This window comes from Ictalurus punctatus, chromosome 4 (genome assembly GCF_001660625.3).
Source record: "Ictalurus punctatus breed USDA103 chromosome 4, Coco_2.0, whole genome shotgun sequence".
Lineage (NCBI taxonomy): Eukaryota > Metazoa > Chordata > Actinopteri > Siluriformes > Ictaluridae > Ictalurus > Ictalurus punctatus.
In genome coordinates this window covers 20,128,547-20,153,133 of record NC_071284.1, presented here as the reverse complement: position 1 = coordinate 20,153,133, position 24,587 = coordinate 20,128,547, and the positions used below count along the sequence as shown (strand labels likewise).

Sequence of the window (24,587 nt, the reverse complement as noted above, 5' to 3'; positions counted from 1 at the left end):
GATTTAATGGAGTTTTTTTTAAACAAGGTTTTGCATATCCATATGTAGTGTTTTTATGCCTTAGCACAGGGGTCTTCATCTTATCCAAAAAGGGCTGGTATGGCTGCAGGCTTTCTTTCCGACGATGGCAGGAGTCACACCCATTTCCTCTTGTTTAATATCAGTTCATCTTGGGCAACAATCAACTATCCAGTGTGCATCCTATCCAGCTGCAACGAAAACCTGCAACCACACCTGCCTTAGGACCTAGGAACTCCCAGTCACATTTCAAGGCAAAAAAGGACAACGCTTCATTTATTAAGGTACATACTTTTAAAACACTTGTCTTGTACACAGCAAGTAAATTAATAAAAACAGTAATTTTTGCATTTAGAATTAGAACCTGAAGAAATTAATGATAAATAAAAGAAAAAATAATATTAAAGTAAAACACACAAAAATTGGTAAACCGTTGAACACATTTCTTAAAATCACTAATCACCCAACAATGGCATATTAATCCAACTTTGAAAGAAAATTAGGCCAATATGCTTTGGTTATAAATCATTTATAATAATATTAATAAAAAAAAGAATGTCAGAAGAAAAATCATTAGTCACATTTTAGTGTATATTTTGTGTATTTAGGGATCCCAGAGTTATAGAAATTAAGAAATGTATACTATATAATCCTAACTCTGAACAGATCAAATAATTTCATTTTCCAAGCAATTCATTATTAAGAAACAAATTTAAAAGAAGACATTAGAAATCTATTTACAGTAAAAACATAGCCTGGTACTTCACATTTAATTAAATATACAAATGTAAAACAGTTGTCTATGCTGTATAACATTTCAATCAACAAAGAGACTTGTATGCATTTTGGGGGCAGGGATGACAAAAAGACTGTTTCATAGACACAGGCTCATCATGCTGTGGGTCAAATACAACACTGACCTAATTTCAGAGACAGCCTCAGTATCAAACATATCTAAACAGCATCTTAGTTTCTTCTCAATTTGTCCTTCCAGGCACATAAACAGAACAAATAACATTATATGATCAATGTGCTTCACTAAGTAACTAATTAACTGGTAACTCTGTTCTCCAAAAATACCCGTAATCTTTTTTCTCTGCAATTATACTCCTGTTTGCTCTTTAATCCAGGCACGGAATTTGGGGACAGTGGTGTAAATTCCCGGTTTGTTTCTACGCGCACATCCATCACCCCAGCTCACCACGCCTGCCAGAAACATTCGCCCAACTGCATTAGAGCTAGACATAGGACCGCCTGAGTCACCCTGGGGGGGGGAAAGTACATTTTATACACACACACACACACACACAAAATATATATAGTATCTCACAAAAGTGAGTACACCCCTCACATTTGTGTAAATATTTGATTATAACTTTTCATGTGACAACACTGAAGAGATGACACTTTGCTACAATGTAAAGTAATGAGTGTACAGCTTGTGTAACGGTGTAAATTTGCTGTCCCCTCAAATTAACTCCACACACAGCCATTAATGTCTAAACCGCTAGCAACAAAAGTGAGTACACCCCTAAGTGAAAATGTCCAAATTGGGCCAATTAACCATTTTCCCTCCCTGGTGTCATGCGGCTTGTTAGTGTTCCAAGGTCTTAGGTGTGAATGGGGAGCAGGTGTGTTAAATTTCTTGTCATCGCTCTCATACTCCCTCATACTGGTCACTGGAAGTTCAAAATGGCACCTCATGGCAAAGAACTCTCTGAGGATCTGAAAAAAAAGAATTGTTGCTCTACATAAAGATGGCCTAGGCTATAAGAAGATTGCCAAGACTCTGACACTGAGCTGCAGCACGGTGGCCAAGACCATACAGTGGTTTAGCAGGACAAGTTCCACTCAGAACAGGCCTCGCCATGGTGGACCAAAGTTGTTGAGTGCACGTGCTCAGCGTCATATCCAGAGGTTGTCTTTGGGAAATAGATGTATGAGTGCTGCCAGCATTGCTGCAGAGATTGAAGGGGTGGGGGCCAGCCTGTCAGTGCTCAGACCATACGCCGCACACTGCATCAAATTGGTCTGCATGGTTGTCGTCCCAGAAGGAAGCCTCTTCTAAAGATGATGCACAAGAAAGCCCGCAAACAGTTTGCTGAAGACAAGCAGACTAAGGACATGGATTACTGGAACCATGTGCTGTGGTCTGATGAGACCAAGCTAAACGTATTTGGTTCAGATGATGTCAAGCATGTGTGGCACAACCAGGTGAGGAGTACAAAGTGTGTCTTGCCTACAATCAAGCATGGTGGTGGGAGTGTCATGGTCTGGGGCTGCCTGAGTGCTGCCGGCACTGGGGAGCTACAGTTCATTGAGGGAACCATGAATGCCAACATTTACTGTGACATACTGAAGCAGAGACTGGGCCGCAGAGCAGTATTCCAGCATGATAACGTCCCCAAACACACCTCCAAGATGACCACTGCCTTGCTAAAGAAGCTGAGGGTGAAGGTGATGGACTGGCCAAGCATGGCTCCAGACCTAAACCCTATTGAGCATCTGTGGGTCATCCTCAAACGGAAGGTGGAGGAGCACAAGGTCTCTAACATCCACCAGCTCCGAGATTTCATCATGGAGGAGTGGAAGAGGACTCCAGTGGCAACCTGTGAAACTCTGGTGTGAAACTCCATGCCCAAGAGGGTTAAGGCAGTGCTGGAAAATAATGGTGGCCACACAAAATATTGACACTATGGGCCCAATTTGGACATTTTCACTTAGGGGTGTACTCACTTTTGTTGCCAGTGGTTTAGACATTAATGGCTGTGTGTTGAGTTATTTTGAGGGGACAAATTTACACTGTTATACAAGCTGTACTCTCACTACTTTACATTGTAGCAAAGTATCATTTCTTCAGTGTTGTCACATGAAAAGATATAATCAAATATTTACAAAAATGTGAGGGGTGTACTCACTTTTGTGAGATACTGTATAAACTCAGCCAAAAAAAGAAACATCCCTTTTTCAGGAGACTATATTTTAAACATAATTTTGTAAAATCCAAATAAGCTTCACACATCTCTATTGGAAAGGGTTGAAACAATGTTTTTCATGCTTGTTCATAAACATTTATTGCACCTGCACCAGAGTCCTTAAGACACTAACAGTTTACAGGAAGTAGGCAATTACGGTCAAAGTTGCAATAACTTAGGACACTAAAGAGACCTTTCTACTGACTCTGAAAAACACCAGAAGAAAGATGCCTAAGGTTCATGCTCACCTGCGGCATATAGGCCCTTCCTCAGGGAAGCATGAGGACTGCAGATGTGGCCAGAGCAATAAACTGCAATGTATGTAGTGTAAGATGACTAAGAAAGTGCTACAGGGAGACAGGAAGGACAGCTTATTGTCCTTGCAGGGAAAATTACATGTGTCCTCCCAGACGTGATCGAGAACTTGCAAATGCCTTGGTGGAAGAGTGGGGTAACATCTCACAGCAAGAACTGACAAATCTGCACTGTAGTACTTAAAGCAGCTGGTGGCCACACCAGATTCTGACTGTTACTTTTGATACTGAACCCCACCTCCCTTTGTTCAGGGCCTCATTGTTCCATTTCTGTTTGTCACATGTCTGTGAATCTTGTTCAGTTGTTGAATCTTATGTTAATACAAATATATACACATTAAGAAATTTGCTGGAAATAAAAGCAGTTGAATGTGAGGACTTTTTTTTTTTGCTGAGCATATTTTATATTTATATTTATTTATATATATATATATATATATATATATATATATATATATATATATATATATATATATATATATATATATATATATATATATATATATATATATATATATATATATATATATATATATATATATTCAGTCATCAGCCAAAAAGACAATGGTGAATAAGGTGAATATGTATTATAAGCATTTGTGTATGTAGGGTCAGATGAATGAAAGTAGATAGATTCAGAGGGGAAAAAGAAAGAAACTACACCTGACAGGCATCCACCCCTCCTGCTAGTACTCCAGCACATGTCATACGTGAAGTGATCTGCCCATTCATCAGTGTATCGCATACTGTGCTGTTAATGATGCGAACTTCTGCTTTCTGCAGCACTGTTGCACCAGAGCCTGTATAGGCACACACACAAACTTTAATATTTTTTACACTTTAATGTTTATCAAGTCCTTCCAGAGCAACATTTTGCTTGCTCACGCCTTTTAAAAATCGCTGAGCTTTTCTGATGTACATAAGTGCTTTGGCTGACCAACTGCACTAATTAGAGTGATGAACATTTCACATCATAAGCATTAAACACCAATTAAACTGCGAAACCCACCTCCTTCTCTGGTGGCCCCCCAGCCAGTGATCCATACCGATTTGCCCACAGGGAAGATATAAGAGGAGGATGGCAAACAGATGGGTCGGATGGTGTCTCTGAAAGTGACAGCTTTGTCCAGTTCCATGAGAGCTATGTCATAATCAAATGTATATTCATTGTAACTGGGGTGAGCAATGATCCTCTTTAGGTAACGCTTTTCTGCTTTATCCGTCTGCTTTTGGGTATGGAGGCCCAGATACACCTCCCATGAGCTTGGCTGAGAGAGTCTGTTCACACACAGACACACACAGACACAGTTTTTGGACTGCTAAAAGTTGTGGTAAATGTGGAAGTCAAATGTCTTTTTACATTTTATTTATTTGGTCTATATAAAAATCCTTTTTGGACATAATCTTAAGAATTTAGGAATAAGACAGAAAATAACCAGAAAGCCATTAAACTATTTCTGATAAATTGTTATACTTCTTGTAAACTGGTATCTGGGTTTTGCCATTGTACTAGTCACACTGGTAGATATGAAGCATAAAAACAGCCATATTTACCTAATTTTGGGTTCGTCTTGTACGCAGTGAGCAGCAGTGACTAGCCAGCTGTCACTAATGATTGATGCTCCACACACATGCACAGAGTTTTTGATATGAAGGCTGACCTGCCAAGGCCACTCCCCCTCCATTGAATCCTGCCCGCCCACAATACGCGAGGACTTAAAAGGACGCATTCCACATACTAGAAGAGAGGCAAGCAGATATTAGTAGGGTTGTAAACCTCAGCCTTCCACACAAAAGAATATGATTTCACGGGCAGTGATTTGAGACTTGATGATACCACTGAATCTGCTACAATATTATGTTATGTGATATTATACACTATGTTATATACACACATATATACATATACATACATACATACATATATATATATATATATATATATATATATATATATATATATATATATATATATATATATATATATATATATATATATATATATATATATAAAAAAAACACTAGGGATGTCATGAGAACCGATACTTCGGTACCAACATTCTTAAAACGTGACGGTACTTGTTTTACTGCAGTAACGTTGCTACTGTTTCTAATGAATGTACCGAAGTTGCAATTCTTCTGGAACTGAAGGGGGCAGCAAATATGCGCAAGTGTTTTAGTCGGTCCACAAGTGGTGAAGAAGAACGCCTACAAGCACACGGGAAAAACTACAGATTAGCTTAGCTTAACAAATTAAGTGGTCGCCGGTGTGCAACCGATGGTATCGTTCATTTCAAACAAAGCGAGGATACATCTGGAATTTGGCAAAGCACCTGAAAGACGGTCCTATATTATGTTTCTTTGAGGCAGCTGCATTGTAGCCGTAGAACCAGCTAACGTTATGCTCCATGTAATGCTTGCGATAGCCAGTTATTTGCTAACAATGCTAACGCATTGCAATGTTATAAACTACCTCCTAATCGGCCACAATGCACCGCCATTCAGCCCGTATCCTGTCAGTTAAATTTAGCCTAATGTCACTAATAATTATTCAAATGTTCATGCTTTTAATAAGTCTTTTTGGCCTGCCACCATATAAGTGAATTTAAACTAATGCTTGCATTCAGAGTATGTGTCTGTGTGCACGCGTTTAGGAGTGCACCTTAGCACTTGTTATTAGTCATTGTCACACAGTGTTTGATAACTAAAATATCCCGCTCTCTCTTTTTGCCAGTATCAGCCAGAGGAGGATGTCCTCCAGGAGTTTTCAATTTTATTTAGAAATTTATTTATTTATTTATTTATTTTAAACCAAACCGTGGTATCAACTTTGGTATCGAGTATCATGTACTTTGGTGGTATCAGTACCGACTACTAGATTTTTGGTATCGTGACATCCCTAACACACACACACACACACACACACACACACACAACACATATACTCAAAAAGGTCCCGGGCTTCATTCTTACAGACATGTAAACGTGCTTCCAGTATCTCGCGTAGCTAACGATATTCAATGCCGATAGGTAGGCCTATGTAACTGATACATAGGCCTACCTATCATACATACACTGGTTCAGCGCCATAATAGCATAATGAACTTAATTGCAGAGAGTATTCTCGTTACAAAGGGAAACATTTATGGATTTCACATTCTATCAGCTTATGTGCTCTTAGTTTTCCACAAAACACATTTGCCCAAGGCACTTCAAAAAGCTATGTTTCATACAGTAAAAGTACTTACAATAAACATTAGCTGCACAAAATAAACAACAGAAAAAAATCACCTTACCCAACACATTATTTCACAAAGCTGTACAGTGGGGGAAATAAGTATTGAACGGGTCAACATTTTTATCAGTAAATATATTTCCAATGAGGTTATTCACATGAAATTTTCACCAGACTTTGGCATTAACTCAAGAAATCCACACATATAAAGAAATCCAAACATTAAAGTTCATAAATGAAGTTATGTGTAATAAAGTGGAATGACACAGGTAAAAAGTATTGAACACACTAACTGAAATTAATTTAATACTTAGTGGAGAAGTCTTTGTAGTGACAGCTTCAAGGTGATTCCTGTATGAAGAAATTAATGGGCCGCAGTATTCAGGTGTGATTTTGGTCCATTCTTCTAAACATATTGTCTTTAAATGTTGTTCAATTGGATTCGAGTCAGGTGATTGACTGGGCCATTGTAATGCCTTGATTTTTTTTTTCTTATTAACCATTATTAAGGTTAATAATTAGATTACTGCTGTCCATGTAAACGTAGTCAGTGACTACGTTTACATGGACAGCAGTAATCTAATTATTGACCTTACTCTGAGTAAGATAATAATGTGATTAAGGTGTTTACATGAGTCGCTTTTAAATATTCCTTTCATGTACCAGTTTTACATGTTATAGAACATAATTAGATTAACATCACACGTCATCGCACCACGCCGTCCCTCCAGAATTTCACGTATTAACATACAGTTTGTCTTCGTAATGGTACCATGTATATAGTTTTGGGTGTTTTTATTTTTACCAACGCTTCCAGTGCGGTTAATTATTTGTCATGCTATACGTGCTAATTGACGACTGCTTGAAGCCAAGGGCTGCGTCCCAAACCGCGTACTTACCTACCGTATAGTAGCCGTGATACATGTACTTCACACTGCCGTGTGTGTACGTGTCCTGTCGCAAAATGTGGTGAAAACTCTCACACGACATTAATAATGTGATTAAGGTGTTTACATGTCTGTAATACACCTCGATAATGCAACTAAAACAGGAATACTCCACATGTCTTAATTAGATTTGTGTTTACTTTGAGTATGTCCTTAATCGGATTAAGGTAATTAAAAATTGCTGTTTACATGGTAGTTTCTTATCAGAGTCTTGTCTTAATCGGGTTAATAGTGGATTAAACGCACTGACTGACATGCTGCTGCTTGCTCTCTTGGACTCTTGCCTTTTTAGTATTTTGTTTGTGTTACTAAATGCTGGTAATGATAACGGCTTTCTTTTCGCCATGACACACTACAACGCATGCTATGTGACTGTAGGCTTCACTTTGTGACAACAAACTCAGGTGAACTTTGAACTGGAAATGATTATGTTACGTGAAAGAGGCTACTGATTAGCTATTAGCAATATTCGAACATTTCTATTGCCGTTTTTTTTTGTTCCGTTTTCCTTTTGGTGAATTAAAAACTAAAACTAAAAAGGTTCCGGAAAACAATTGTGCTATATTTTAGAGGTGCCGGATCCTGTTCCGGCTCAAATTAAGCTGTGTGTGTATATATTATATAATACTATTCCATGGACATTCAAAAGAATGTAATAAAAAATGTAAAATGTGGGCAGAGTGAAACCAATATGTATTGGTTGTGTATATATATACACACACACATACATACACACACACACACACACATTTTTATATATATATATATATATATATATATATATATATATATATATATATATATATATATATATATATATATATATATATATATATATATATTTTTTTTTTTTTTTTTACCATCACACTTGTCCTCATCAGACCCATCAGTACAGTCCTTCTCTCCATCACACTCTGGGTTCTGCTTACTAATGCACTGGTTGTTCCTGCACTTGAAGTTAGTTTCCAGACATACGGAGGCTGAAATGGAAAAAGGGCCAGGCATATAAATGGTATTATCCTATAAACAATTGCTGTAAAAAGAAATAATCTAATCTAAGACGTAATGACATCATGGATAACCTTAGTATGAACATGAGGGAGTTTATTATACAGCATACAAAATTGTGTTTTCCTGTAACTTACATCTTTCACAGTCTGCTTCATCTGATTTATCACCACAGTCATTTTTCCCATCACACCTTTGTTTCTCTGAGATACAGACACCATTTCCACATACAAACTCTCCTGTTTTACAGGCAGCTAAGGTAGAGAGAGAGAGAGAGAGAGAGAGAGAGAGAGAGAGAGAGAGAGAGAGAGAGAGAGAGAGAGACAGAGAGAGAGAGAGAGAGAGAGAGAGAGAGAGAAACATAACAAAAGATTAACGCATACATCGACACAATTAGAATACAGGAAAACTTAAAGATCACACTTCTTACCACAATTCATTTCATCAGTTTTGTCCCCACAATCATCAATACCATCACATTTCCAGAACATCGGCTTACACAGACCATTCCTACAGCTGATCATGGTAGAGTTACAGTCTGTAAGAATAAAAATTAACACTTAAAAAAAATTGTATGCACACACATTATTTACTTATGCACTACAAATTATATAAAGTCAGTAATGAACTAATAAATTTTAATGGCTGCATAATTACAGCTACCATCAATCAAACTGCCTTTTCATCTAATGGAACAAGTATAGGAAGTTTAGCTGATGGTAGTATTCATCTCTCAAAGCAAACAGCATATATTAATGTAAAGATTTAGTTTAAAAATACTTTATATTTCTTTGGATTCAGACCAAATACTAAAACTGGACCAGGAGGGAGTCCTGCAGCCACTGTGTTGAATGAAAAATCTGTTAATAAATGTTTGATTGTTTTTATTCAGTGCGTTTACATGGACAATAATCCAATATTAACCCGATTAAGACAATACTCTGATTAATAAACTACCATGTAAACAGCAATTTTTAATGACCTTAATAAAGGTCATACTCGAAGTAAACACAAATCTAATTAAGACATGTGGAGTATTCCTGTTTTAGTCACATTATCGACGTGTATTACAGACATGTAAACACCTTAATCACGTTATTAACGTCGTGTGAGTTTTCACCACATTTTGCGACAGGACACGATCACACATGGCAGTGCTCAACCGTTTTACGGCAAACAAGAGAGCACGGCTGCGTCCCAAACTGCGAACTTGCCTACTATAGGCCTGTAGTGGACGAAATACATGTATCTTGGCTACTATGGAGTAGGTAAGTATGCGGTTTGGGACGCAGCCCACGGTTTCAAGCAGATGTCTATTCGCACATACAGCATGACAAAAAATTAACTGCACTTAAAGCGTTCGTAAAAAAATTAAATAAAAACACCCAAAACTGTATACGGTACCATAATGAAGACCAACTGTATGTTGATACGTGAAATTCTGGAGGGACGTCGGATGGCGTGGCGCGGTGACGTAATGAAGTGCGCCGTTAATCTAATTATGTACTATAACATGTAAATCGGGTACATGAAAGGAGTATTCTAAAAGCGACTCATGTAAACACCTTAAAGCACATTATTATCTTACTCAGAGTAAGGTCAATAATTAGATTACTGCTGTCCATGTAAACGGAGTCACTGATAGAAAACCTGACAACTGAGTGTGTGCGTGTATTCCGGGTCAGTGTCTTGGGAGTACGTACGGCAATTCCTCTCATCACTACTGTCTCCACAGTCATTCCAGCCATCACAGCGCAGGGCAGAACTGACACAGCGTTTATTGTTGCACAGGAACTTATCAGGACATGCTGAGGACAAGTTTTAACAAGTAAGAAGTTTTAATACTGAAGCCGGTTATAAACTCAGGAGAAAAAGAAACGTCCTCTCACATTCAACTGCTTTTATTTCCAGCCAATTTCTTAATGTGTAAATATTTGTATTAACATAAAAAACATTCAACAACTGAGACATAAACAGAAACTGAATAATGAGCCCCTGAACAAGGGGGGGGGGGGGGGTCAAAAATAACAGTCAGTATGTGGTGTGGCCACTAGCTGCTTTAAGTACTACAGTGCATCTCATCCTCATGGACTGCAGAAGATTTGTCAGTTCTTGCTGTGAGATGTTCCCCCACTCTTCCACCAAGGCATCTGCAAGTTCTTTATCATGTCTGGGGGGGCACATGGTTACATGTAATTTTCCACTGACAGGGCAATCAGCTGTCCTTCCTATCAAGCTGTCTTTGACATCTTATATTAGAGACATTGCAGTTTATTTCTCTGGCCACATCTGCAGTCCTCATGCCTCCCTGCACAGGACTATGGCATGTTCACGCAGGTGAGCAGGAACCCTAGACATCTTTCTTCTGGTGTTTTTCATAGTCAGTAGAAAAGTCTCTAGTGTGCTAAATTATTGTAACTGTGACCTTAATTGCCTACCACCTGCAAACTGTTAGTGTCTTAAGGACTGTTCCACAGTTGCATGTGCAATAATAGTTTTTGAACAAGCATGAAAAACATTGCTTAAAACCTTTCCAATAGAGATCTGTAAAGCTTATTTGGATTTTACAAATTTATCTTTAAAATACAGTCTCCTGAAAAAGGCACGTTTCTTTTTTTGCTGAGTATAGTTTCTTTTGGCACTGGATGATGTGGCATAGATGTATCATGAGTTCCTGGTGGAGTCTAGGACATAGCACTTACGGTTACTGGGTTCAAAGGCCATGAAGGTTGCATTAAAGCCTCGATCCACATAGGATGCATCAGAGTGGAAAACTACAATCATTTGGTTCGAGTTGCTGGTTCGCATGGTGGAAGAAGGTAGTTCACCACAAAGCCTTTGGAGAAGCAGATAAAGTCAAAAGATTTGGGGCTAAAATATGCTGACATTTACCAAAATTTATTATAGCAATAATTTTCACAAAAGGACCTGGACAACCGGGACAAAACAGTCCCAAAGCAATAATGGTTCAGTATAGATGTGCAATACTGAAACTGTGATTGTTGCCACCCACTCTCTATCTCTCTCACACACACACACACACACACACACACACACACACACACACACACACACACACACACACACACACACACTAGTCATACTCACACTCTTTTAGAAACTTAAAACAGCTCCATCAAGCTCCATGTTCACTCACTTTTCATCGTTGACCTGGACATAATCCGTCAAACAGGCCCCACCGAGAGACATCATGAATTTAGAGAAGACCAGCTTCACATGCATATTAGATGGCACCTTTAATACACAAGTACAACACAACAATATTATTATATGCAATTACATGAGTAGTTCGATATTATTTTCAGTACAAGAGGCAGTCTAACCTGGATCTTCCATTCACACCTAATAAACGTTGGATAATATTTCGGATAGTTTGGTGATGTAAAGGTTCCAGAGGTTCCTGTCAGAGTTCCACCACATGACATTGCTACAGGTAAGCAGAAACAAGAGTGAGAGGAATATGGTCTTAAATCAAATTATATTGTGGGTGAACGGTGGCTTAGTGGTTAGCACCTCCAGGGTCGGGGGTTCGATTCCCACCGTGTGTGCGGAGTTTACATGTTTTTCCTCCGGAAACCACCCCCCAGTCCAAAGACATGCATGGTAGGCTGATTGGCATGTCCAAAGTGTCCGTAGTGTATGAATGGGTGTGTGAATGTGTATGTGATTTGTGCCCTGCAATGGATTGGCACCCTGTCCAGGGTTTACCCCGCCTTGTGCCGATGGGATAGGCTCCAGGTTTCCCCGTGACCCTGAAGGAAGGATAAGTGGTATAGAAGATGGATGGATGGACTTTATATTGTGGGAAAAAAGCTGCTAGAGTCATGGTGTCTCATTCTTTAACTTCATAATGCTCGTTGATAATCATCCTACAGCCAACCACTGGTAATAAACTATATGGCCTTGCTGCTCAAATCTCATTCAAACCTAAATTTGATCAATATTTGAATGCTTTGTGTTGCATTCATCTCTTACTGAACATTATGTAGCAGGCATGTTGGCACAGGCCCACATGTCTATAAACTTATTCCTCTGAATATCTTGAACATTAAATTTCAGTAAAGTTATGCTTTTGTTTGTTATTCTGTCAACTTAACATTTTTGTCAGTCAAAACCTTGGTATACGTTCAGTGAAACAAAGTTCGTGAGTGTTGAAAAGCTGAAACCACTATTTCAATGCTCCCTGTCAGTAACTACTTAGCAGATTATCATTATTGTAAGCAAGTAAACTGTGTGTGAGTTTTTAAGTGTGTGTGTGTGTGTATGTGAGAATGAGAGAGAGAGATAAAGAGAGAGAGAGAGAGAGAGAGAGAGAGAGAGAGAGAGAGAGAGAGAGAGAGAGAGAGAGAGAGAGAGAGAGAGAGAGAGAGCGCAAGAGAGCGAGAGAGAGAGGGTGTCTGTCATGCGGGCTGTCTGTAACCTAACAAGCTACAAAACATCCAATGAGTTATTCCAGAGGTTTGTGTAAAATATAACTCAATGACCGCATGGAAATTTGTGAAGCTTCTAAAAAATTATTACAGTAATTCTTGTAAGCTTGTCTGACTTAGAATGTGTAAAAGTACAGTGGGACATTTTGGAGCATATAACTGTGACATAATACAAGAGGAGTTTAAGATTCTTTTGGATAATACGAATTGCCAAAGTTCAGCCTTGCACTTTATTGCACAGACTCAACATTATTATTTGGACTGACATGATGTTTACTATCAACGTTTATTATCTGAAAACAATTAAAATGTCATGCAACATTAAACAATACCAAAGACTGTGCATTTTATATTATATATATATATATATATATATATATATATATATAAGCCATCAATTCATACATGCACTGATATAGGTCATATATATCAGTCAAATGGTATGTAAATTTACATTTATTGCATTTGGCATATGCCCTTATCCAAAGTGACTTACAGAAATGCTTTGAAGTCTCTATCAATAAATATACCCTGATACTGGTTCATTAGGTCATGGACTACTATCAATATTTTAAAAAATCTCAGTTGGGGAGGTAGTACAATATGAAAAAATAGAAACAACAAGATTTTTAAAAAATAATAAACTGCTAATTTATGTCCATTTTTTATTTGATAATGTCTAATTGTACTACTATAATGAGTAATAATTAGTTATTACATACTATTAAGCATAAAGAGAGGGTTTTTAAAGAAAATTACCTTTTTATATCTTTTCAAGCAATATTACTTACTGATAGTTTGTCACACAATGATGGACAATCCCCCTAAAAGTTTAAAAGTTGAAGTGTTTTTTCCTTGCATTACTGAGCATAAGAAATAAAGCTATTCGTATAATCCAAAATACCTGGATATGAGATCTTCAACTGTCTGAATAACCTTACTGTGACATTATAACTTTATAGAAAACACACAAATATATGGCCAAAGGTATGAGGACACCTAACCAACATACCCATACTGTATGTGACGGCTGAACATCCAATTCCAAAACTATGGGCATTAATATGGGTTTATTCCACCCTTTGCTGCTATAACAGCCTCCACTCTTCTGGGAATAATTCCCATCAGAATCTGGAACGTGGAGCATTCAACAAGAGCATTAATGAGTTTGGGCGCTAATGTCAGATGAGAAGACTTGGAGTACAGTCAGCATTCCAATTCATTCCAAAGGTGTTCAGTGGGGTTGAGGTCAGGCTCTGTACAGTTCACTTGTCATACTGGAACAGGTTTGGGCCCCATAGTTCCAGTGAAGAGAAATATTAATGCTACAGTATATAAAGACATCCTAGACAACTGTGTGCTTCCACCTTTGTGGCAACAGTTTAGGGAAAGCCCACATTTGGGTGTGATGGCCAGGTCTACAACCACAATTCCAAAAAAGTTGGGACGTTGTGTGAAATGTAAATAAAAACAAAATGCAATGATTTTTGCAAATCTCATAAACCCATAGGTTATTCACAATATTTAAAGAATAAAATAAGGTAATTTTGAATTTGATGACCAAAAGAAATCTCAAAAAAGTTGGGACGCGAGCAACAAAAGGCTGGAAAAGTAAGTGTTATTAAAAAGAAACAGCTGTAGGTTAATTGGCAACAGGTCAGTAATATGATTGGGTATAAAAAGAGAATCTTAGAGAGGCAGAGTCTTTCAGAAGTAAAGATGGGTAGAGTTTCACCAATCTGCAAAAAACTGCATCTACAATTTCTGGAACAAATTCAGAATGAAATGAATGAAATGAAAAACTGCTAACAATATGAATATCTCATTATCTACAGTACATATCATCATCAAAAGATTCAGAGAATCTGCAGAAATCTCTGTGTGCAAGGAACAAGGGTGAAAATAAATATTGCATGCCCGTGATCTTCGGGACCTCAGGCGGCACTGCATTAAAAACAGGCATGATTCTGTAATGGAAATCACTGCATGGGCTCAGAAACACCTCCAGAACTCACTGTCTGTGAACACAGTTTGCCTTGCCATCCACAAATGCTGGTTAAAGCTCGATCATGCAAAGAAGCCGCCATATGTGAACATGATCCAGAAATGCTACCATCTTCTCTGGGCCAAAGCTCATTTAAAATGGACTGAGGAAAAGTGGAAAACTGTTCTGTGGTCAGACGAATCGAAATTTGAACAACTTTTTGGAAACCATGGACTCCGCATCCTCTAAACTAAAAATGACTAAAGAAGAGAGGGACTATCCGGCTTTTTATCCGCACTCAGTTCAAAAGCCTGCATCTCTGATGGTATGGGGTGCATTAGTGCCTATGGAATAAGCTTGCACAGGTTAGACATATATAGACAGGTTAGACAACATACGCTTCCATCCCATATTTACTTCTGAAAGACTCTGCCTCTCTAAGATACTCTTTTTATATCCAATAATGTTACTGACCTGTTGCCACTTAATTAGTAGCAAAAATGTTCCTCCAGCTGTTTCTTTTTAGTAACATTTACTTTTCCAGCCTTTTGTTGCCCCGTCCCAACTTTTTTGAGATGTGTTGCGGCCATTAAATTCAAAATTACCTTATTTTTTTCCCGTAAATTGTACATTTCCTCAGTTTAAACATTTGATGTGTTTTCTATGTTCTACTGTGAATCATTGCATTTTGTTTTTATTTACATTTTACACAGCAACCCAACTTTTTTGGAATTGGGGTTGTGCATACTTTTGGCCATATATTGTATGTGTCTAGGTGAGGAAGACAATGTTGTGGAATTAATCACTTATAAACCCTTTGCCTCAGATAGGTATTGTTATTAACTATCTGTGTCAGAATTTGGTTCCCATTTTTAAGTAGCCTGAATGAAGATCCTTTCAACACACTCAGAACTGTCTGACGCTATAATATACAGTTGTGGGTGAGTAATGACTCATAATTACACTAACCATTGTCACCGTGAAGAGAATGGGTTCCTTTTTCAGTGTGGCTCCTTTCAAGGTTTCTTCCTTATCTAAATTTATATTCAGATTTCTGTAAAAGTGCTTTTAGACGATGTCCATTGTTAAAAGCACTTTATAAATAAAAATGTAATTGAATTCAATTGAATTGAATGATTGACTGGATTTCTACAATTTAAATTTCTATTCACAACCAAGTAAAAATAATTTCTAATGCTTGGCAAGATTCACATTATAGATTTTTGTCACGAGAACCGATACTTCGGTACCAAGTCGGTACCAACATTCTTAAAATGTGACGGTACTTGCTTTTCTGCATTTCCGTTGGTACCAGTTGTCAGTACCGAAGTTGCGATTCTTCCGGACCTGATTGGGGGCAGCAAATATGTACAAGTGTTTTAGTCGGTCCACAAGTGGTGAAGAAGAATAAAGCCTACAAGCACACAGGGAAAACTACAAAAGATTAGCTTAGCTTAACAAGTTTAGCTCCGCCCCGACTTGTTGAGAGGAAAAGAGAGGAAAGCTAGTATCGGTTTCCGGTGTGCAACCGATGCTATCATTCATTTCAAACAAAGCGAGGAAACACCTGGAATTTGGCGAAGCACCTGAAAGACGGTCCTATATTATGTTTCTTTGAGGCAGCTGGCATCGTGGCCATGAAACCATCTAACGTTATGCTCCATGTAATGTTTGCGGTAGCCAGTTATTTGTTAACGATGCTAACGCATTGTGATGTTATAAACTACCTCCGAATGGGCCACCATGCATCACCATTCAGCCTGTGTTCTGTCAGCTAAATGTAGCCTAATGTCACTAATAATTATTCAAATGTTCATGCTTTTAATAAATCTTTTTGGTCTGCCACCATATCAGTAAATTTAAACTAATGCTTGCATTCAGAGTATAAGGTGCGTGTGTGTGCATCTGTGCACTTAGGAGTGCACGTCCACTCATTATCAGACAGTGTTTGATAACTAAAATACCCCCCTCAGTATCAGCCAGAGGAGGATGTCCTCCAGGAGAGTTTTTTTATTTTACTTTTTTAATTTCATACCACACCGTGGTATCGACTATCGTGTACTTAGGGGCAGTGGTGGCTTAGCGAATAAGGCTATGGTATACTGATCGGAAAGTCGGGGGTTCAAGCCCCAGCACTGCCAAGCTGCAACTGTTGGGCCCTTGAGCAAGGCCCTTAACCCTCTCTGCTCCAGGGGCGCTGAAATTGCGAAGAAAACAATTTCACTGTGCTCTACTGTATATGTGACCAATAAAGGGTCATTATCATTACTTTTGGTGGTATCGGTACCGACTACTAGATTTTTGGTATCGTGATATCCCTAACCACATAAAGCATTGACATTTCAACATAAGTTAAAAATATTTTCTCCCATGAACTGTGTTTAGCATACGATAATGAAGTATGCATAACAAGACAATATGTGAAATTTACAGGCCAAACTACTAAAAATAGCTCCCTAAAACAGCTCTCATTCATACTGTACCTCTAGTACTGCCCCCAACCACTTGAGACACTTGTGCTCTGAAACCAGGATAGTCCCCAATATCGTTGGTTACCATGGTCACCAGCATCACATTTCCAGAGGAGATGAAGCCGAGAGGGTTATTGGGAGAGTAGTGTCCACATTTCCTATTAGACAAAAAAAGCAATAAAATCCAACTATCAAAATAACATCTCCATATTATATTAATGTTAAAATTAAAAAGATGATTGTGTTTTACTTTTTAGAATGATTATCTTTTTTTTTTTTTTAGCTGCTAATCACCAAAACAGTAAAGTACTGTGCTTCAGGTTTACTGTTATTTATTTATTTTTTGCCGTAACAGTTTGTTTTTGGGAGATCTCTGATGTGATGCACTACTGCACGCCAGTTGCAGAAGAATATTTCTTAGTGTCAGTTACGCTTTACACACCTCAGACACAGTATTATTCAGAGTGCTGCAAATGGAAAGTTAATATATACTTGAGGAATACTTAAGGTCACTGTGAATGAAGATGTAATTAGCTACTGTCATTGTCATAGTTTCAAAAAAGGTAAATCTGAATTATACCACTATAGTGGTATTGCTCAGATAATAAAAAATTATAATATGAGCTAACCAACACATGCATGCATACATACATGCCATATCTTTAAATATGTGCTCACTCATTTTTTTTCTTTCTTTCTTTTTCAGGCCATGGTTCTATGTGGATCAGTCCATGTCAAGTGGTCCAATAATTGTAAAGTTGGTTGATTGACAGTTTTTTAATTTTCCTAATTTTGAATGATTACCTCTATCTATTAGCATTGCAAAAACACCAAGTTTAAAAATAAAAAAAAAATTTAATCCCTATTTTACTTGATACCTTGACAGCCATCTCTGTGTCATGGCCAGGCTTGTGGAGTAACAGAAAACAAAACTGGTAAATAATCTGTTACAGTTACATCACAAAACAAAGTAATCAGATTACAGGTACAATTTGTAATAAATGGGAATACTATCAGGATTACAGTTTTTTTCATTTAAAACCAAAGAAATTAATCTTTTGAAATAACACAATATAGACAGCTGCTTGATTATAGTTTTGGTTCTCTCTTGCCAGTCATGACACACATGAGCAACCTCCTGGTGCATGCGCAGATAAATTTTGCACAAAGTTAATTTGGTAGAATTTAACAAATTGTTCTCTGAAATACTTTTTTTTTTTTTTGGGTGACCATACAGCCTCTTTTTCCCCGGACATGTCCTCTTTTTCAGACCTTAAAAAGTGTCTAAATTTGAGAAAATGTCCTGGATTCAGCTTTAGTTTCATTATGATGTGCTTATGTTCTAATACGGCAAAGTGTGCGCATATTTTTCATTGATTTAACCCCTTTCTGTAATTCCCGCCTTCTCGCACACCAATTGGTTCATAATAAAAGGCTTGTAGCAACTATTGGCCAAATTCCTGTCTCTCAACCATTAGCCTACTCTTAGCGAGCACGCGAAGGTGAAGCGCTGTAGTTTACGGAGTCAAACAGTTGCACGACAATAGCAGCAACTGACAGTGGTCCTGAGTTGAAACAATGCCCATGGCCATACAAGTTCATTTTTAATTTCACATTGCTTCATATTACATGGTCATTCAAACGTGTAAATGATGACAGAAGGTACACTCATGGCATGTGATATTTTATTTATTCCATGGACATTCAAAAAAAATGTAATAAAAAAAATAAAAATAAAATTTGTAATCTCTGTAAGCTCTGCACTGCTAAAATTTTACACCGGAAGTGAGCAGCAGTGAAGGGCGTCGAGTCTAATTCCCCCTAATCAATTTTAATATGAATTAATAACATTCAATAATTTAAGAAAACTTACTTTAATCTTCAAATCTTACTTTAATCTTCAGAATTTAGTTAATGTTAATTTGAGTAATGTGTTTTCTGTTTGAGACCAGTTACTGTGAAACAACTTGTTGAAATGGAGAGAATAAAGCTGGTACGTACATGTTGCTAATAGAGTCTTTTTCATGTATTAAAGTCTGCATTTATAGTATCACTGTTTTGAACACTATTTCTCGCCTATTATTACTATTACTACTATTATTACTAGAGATTCACCGATACCAAAAACTGATTATAAAGAGTGATATCGGCAGATACCGATAGTTCTGCCTTTTATGCCTTCTTTTAAATTAATAATAATTAATTCCACAATTCTGAAAGAAATGCAAATAAAAATTGTATTCTCTCCATTTCAATAAGTTGTTTCACAGTAACTGGTCTCATAAACAGAAAACACATTACTCTAATTAAGATTAACACATTTACCTAAATTCTGAAGATTAAAGTAAGATTTCTTGACTTATTGAATTCAGATCAACATTGACTGAATTCTAAAAAACCTCCTGTTAGTCTCACATTCACTCACCACAAACAAAAGCATTTCTACTTCATCAGTCAACATCAAACTGGTAATATATAGGCCTAATATAAACTTTTTTGATGATATTACCTCTAACATTAACTGCAGACGAAACATACTACTCTACAAATATATTTTCTGTGCAATATATGCTACTTTTTTGTCACCCATCTTCATTTAAATCTTTCAACAGTGTATTGGCGTGGGAGCAGCACGAGTAGCGGGGGGGAGGTGGGGGGTGGTTTTGGGGGAATTAGACTCGACACTGCTTCACTGCTGTTCACTTCCAGTGTAAAATTTCAGCAGTGAAGAGTTTACAAACTGGAGTTTTGTCATCATCTTTACACACAACACGAAATCAATGCATTTCACCCGCCCTCTTTTCATTGACAGGATATAATCGGCCCTGATCATTGGATATTTTTAAACTATCAGCCGATAGCTGGAAAAATAGCCTTTATTGGCTAAAACATTGGTTCACCTCTAATTATTACTGTTATTAGCTTTAACTTATAACTTAATAAACACTGAATAAATCACTAATATTTGAATGTGATCCATATTCTAAAGTAGAATTTTAGCCAATTCTGTAAAGCTGAGACTGCCATCTAGTGGTAGCTGCTTTTCTTAGGCACAGGTGTGTGTGGCTCGGGAGAGATTCGTGTGCAGATTGTGCAGGGCAAACCGCGGAAAGAAACTCAGAATCCAGATGAACCAAACAGAATCGACTCAGAAAAGACGTCAATGAATGCATGTGTGTCACCTGATCCACAATTCACATCTTACTTGTTGCATGCACAAATAATGATACATTAATACAAAATAGAACCTTGTATTCACAAATATATATCTCTATTTGCAAATTGCTGCACATTCATTTAATTCTGAATTTCACAGACACAAATTGCAAGTGACTTCAGAAAAAAAAAAACAAAGTCGCATATTATAAGCGGGCTTTGCAACTCTGGCAATACCTGCCGATTCAATCAAACTCCTCTCCATCCACACCTAGACACTCAACCATGCCCCACCACCATAATCTCATACTATGCATAGTCCAAAATGTTACAGTTAAAAAAAACACCAAAATGAAATGACCAGATTTTCCCCCCAGTTTTTCACACTAAAAGACAGCTGTAAAAATGTGTCTATTGTTTAACTTTTTGATCTTTTGTTTAAAAAAAATAATAATAATAAATAAATTTAAAAAACTCACAAAAATACTCTGCTTTCATGGATATCAAACAACTGAAAACAAAACACAGGTTTATCAAAAAATAATAATCTTCGTTGACACTTATGTTCTGTTGAGATTTGCTTCACTTCCTCATTGTTTGTGGTCACTGTTAACCATAGTGTGAAAATGATAATTATGAAATAACATTTTTTCCTGCTTAAATGTTCCTTTCCATTTACCCTGAGCTTACTGAACTGATAAAAGAATAGAAATAAGTGCATCATTAACTCTTACATTTAGAGTGTTTTGCACCTTAAGTACCAAACAGATTCAAAGCATGTGAAAATACTTTGCTCCCAATAACAAATATGAGTAATAAATAAGATACCATTATGACCCCAAACATCTCGTGTGTAGTCATGTCATAGTGGACATCAGAAACATTATTATTAAGTAAAAAACACATTTCTGAAAAGATCTTATGTAATTAGGAAAATTCATGAAATATCAGGATATATAACTATTTGAAGAGGGTCTGGGGTCATATAGACCCCAAACAGAACATAAGGGTTAAATATAGGTGTACAACAATTATTGACACCCTTTTAGTAAATACTTCCCTTTGCCAAGATCACAGCTCGGGGTTTTCTCCTGATTAGGTTGGAGAATACATGGCAAGGGATCCGAGACCATTCCTCCACACAGAATCCCTCCAGATCCTTCAAATTTCAAGGTCCATGCTGGTGGACTCTTCTCTTCACCTCACAGGTTTTCTAGGGGTTTCAAGTCAGGGGACTGGGTGGCCAAGGCAGGTCCTTGATGTTGAGGTCAGTAAACCATTTCTGTGTTGCTTTTGATGCGTGTCTTGGATCATTGGCCTGCTGGAAGATCCAACAATGGCCCGTTTTAAGCTTTTTGGCAGAGGCAGTCAGGTTTTCATTTAATATCTATTGAGTCCATGATGCCATGTAACCTAACAAAATGTCCATGTCCTCTGGCAGAAAAACAGCCCCAAACATTAAAGAGCCACCACCATATTCAACTGTTGGCATGAGGTACCATATGGCTACCTCTCTGTGTGTGCCAAAACCACCTCTGGTGTTTATTGCCAAAATGCTCTATTTTGGTTTCATCTGACCATAGAACCCAATCCCATTTGAAGTTCCAATAGTGTCTGGCAAACTGAAGATGCTCAAGTTTGTTTTTGGATGTGAGTATAGGCTTTTTTCTTGAAACCCTTCCAAACAACTTGTGGTGACGTAGGTGACTTCGGAATGTAGTTTTGGAGTCTTTCTGACCCCAAGATGCAACTAACTTCTGTAATTCTCCACTTGTGATCCTTGGAGATTTTTTGGCCACATGAACCATCCTCTTCACAGTGCACTGAGACAATATAGACACATCCAATTTCAGGTTGATTCATAACATTTCCAGTTGACAAGAATTATTGCCCTGATGGTAGAACTGGGCATTTTCAATGCTTTTGCTATTTTCTTATAGTCACTTCCCATTTTGTGAAGCTCAACAACCTTTTGCCACACATCACAGGTCTATTCCTTGGTCTTACCCATTGTTATGAATGACTAAGGGAATCTGGCCTGTGTTACCTCATATTTATACCCCTGTGAAAGAGGAAATCATGGTTGAACAATTTCCTGTTCCTAGTCAGTCAGGTGTACTAAAAAAATGGAAAATATACTTTAAATATATTTTTCTCATATGAATTCATAGGGATGCCAATAATTATTGCACACCTATATTTAACAAAGACTTTTTTGATAAACCTGGGCTGTATTTGCAATTGTTTGATATCCAGGAGAGCAGAGATCAAAAGGTTAAACAATAAAGACAATTTTTCACAGCTCTCTTTGCTCATATTTACCAAGGGTGCCAATATTAGTGGTGGGCACTGTGTATGTGTGTATACACACACACACACACACACACACACACACACACACACAAAAGTATATAGTAGTTCTCTTTGCAACCCTGTCCACCATCAGGAGAACACTGAACAACAATGATTTGCATAAATCATTGTTGTTCAGTGTTCTCCTGATGGTGGACTCATGAACATTAGCCAATGTGAGAAAGGCCTTTAGTTGCTGAAAAGTTAACCTGGGTCCCTTTGTGACCTCGCAGACTATTACATGTCTTGCTCTTGGAGATCAGATTTAGATCCATGTTCTTTAAATAAAACAGGGTGCTCACTCACACCTGACTGTCATCTCATTAATTGAAAACACCTGCCTCTAACTTATCTTTCAAATCAACTTCTAATCCTAGAGGTTCGCATACTTTGCCACTGACAGATATGAAATATTGGATCATCTTCCTCAATAAATAAATGATCAAATATAATATTTTATCTCACTTGTTTAATTGGGTTCTATTTGTCTACTTTTAGGACTTGTGTGAAAATCTGATGTTTTAGGTCATATTCATGCAGAAATATAGAAAATTCCAAATGGTTCACAATATTCTTTGTGTGTGTGTGTGTGTATATATATATATATATATATATATATATATATATATATATATATATATATATATATATATATATATATATATAACACATTAATTTAAAAAGACTTTCAAAGCATCCATCATTTAGTTGATTTAACCACTAGTCGAATTAAAGTGCTTGATGCAGACAAGTGAACATGCTTCAGAAAGGTTGATTGCACGAGATTTCTTATTTGCTTCCCCTTGCAGTAAAGCAAAACTACTGTCTACCACACTCAACTATGCTTGTAAATTTCATAGACACCCCTTTCCCTTTTATGGAAACTCTGGTTTTGAACATGCAACACTGCACCCTGGTGTAGTCTAAATGACATGCAGGTATGAAGATGAAAACTACAGTACACCCCCCTTTAATTCTATGTTTTTAATAATCAAGGCATAAATAATTGTGTGGTCCTCATCCTCAACCTCGTCCTCAATCTCTACAGATAACCAAATAACCTCATTTGATAACACACAAAAAAAAAAAATCCCAAAAAGTAAACAAACATTTAGGAACCAGGTGAGAAAAAAAAATTAGTACACCCTTCCTGCATCCACAATTATTAAGAGAGTAATTGACAGTCAGGTGTTACTAATGAAATGCACAAAATTTGTTAACACTGAACAACAATGTTTCGCATAGCAGGGTTGCAAGGAGAAAGCCACTGCTCTCAAAAACAAAACAAAAAAACCAAAAAACATTGCTGCCCTCTCCATTGGGGTTCTGGAGCACTCAGTCTAAATCATGCCAAGAAGAAGCAATTTTTGCTGCTCATCAATCTGGGAAGGGTTACAATGACTTCCCTAAAACAATTTGAAATTTACCATTCTACAGTGAGAAGCACTGTTACAAACAGAGTCTTCAAAAGTAGACAAGGAGAACCCAATTAAACAAATGAGACAAAAATATTATACTTGGTCATTTATTTATTAATGAAAATGATCCAATATTACATACCTGTTAGTGGCAAAAGTATGTGCACCTCTAGGATGCAGTTAGTTTAAAGGTGAAATTAGAGTCAGGTGTTTCCGATCAATGGGATGACAATCAGGTGTGAATGGGCACCCATATTT

General features: G+C 37.3%; 1 protein-coding gene across 1 annotated transcript in view; it reads right to left on the bottom strand.

Annotated features, from left to right (window-relative positions):
• Nucleotides 1–265: 265 nt before the first annotated feature.
• st14a (ST14 transmembrane serine protease matriptase a) overlaps nucleotides 266–24,587 on the bottom strand; it is a 54,049-nt gene continuing 29,727 nt past the window's right edge. Inside the window, exons 8-19 of the mRNA XM_017466359.3 lie at nucleotides 17,416–17,561; nucleotides 11,842–11,945; nucleotides 11,655–11,752; nucleotides 11,200–11,333; nucleotides 10,201–10,305; nucleotides 8,928–9,035; nucleotides 8,635–8,751; nucleotides 8,350–8,469; nucleotides 4,862–5,045; nucleotides 4,317–4,585; nucleotides 3,971–4,107; nucleotides 266–1,282 (exon numbers count right to left, since the gene is read on the bottom strand). Coding sequence (XP_017321848.3) covers nucleotides 1,121–1,282; nucleotides 3,971–4,107; nucleotides 4,317–4,585; nucleotides 4,862–5,045; nucleotides 8,350–8,469; nucleotides 8,635–8,751; nucleotides 8,928–9,035; nucleotides 10,201–10,305; nucleotides 11,200–11,333; nucleotides 11,655–11,752; nucleotides 11,842–11,945; nucleotides 17,416–17,561 — 1,684 coding nt within the window. The 3' untranslated portion in view covers nucleotides 266–1,120. The remainder of the gene's footprint in view (nucleotides 1,283–3,970; nucleotides 4,108–4,316; nucleotides 4,586–4,861; nucleotides 5,046–8,349; nucleotides 8,470–8,634; nucleotides 8,752–8,927; nucleotides 9,036–10,200; nucleotides 10,306–11,199; nucleotides 11,334–11,654; nucleotides 11,753–11,841; nucleotides 11,946–17,415; nucleotides 17,562–24,587) is intronic.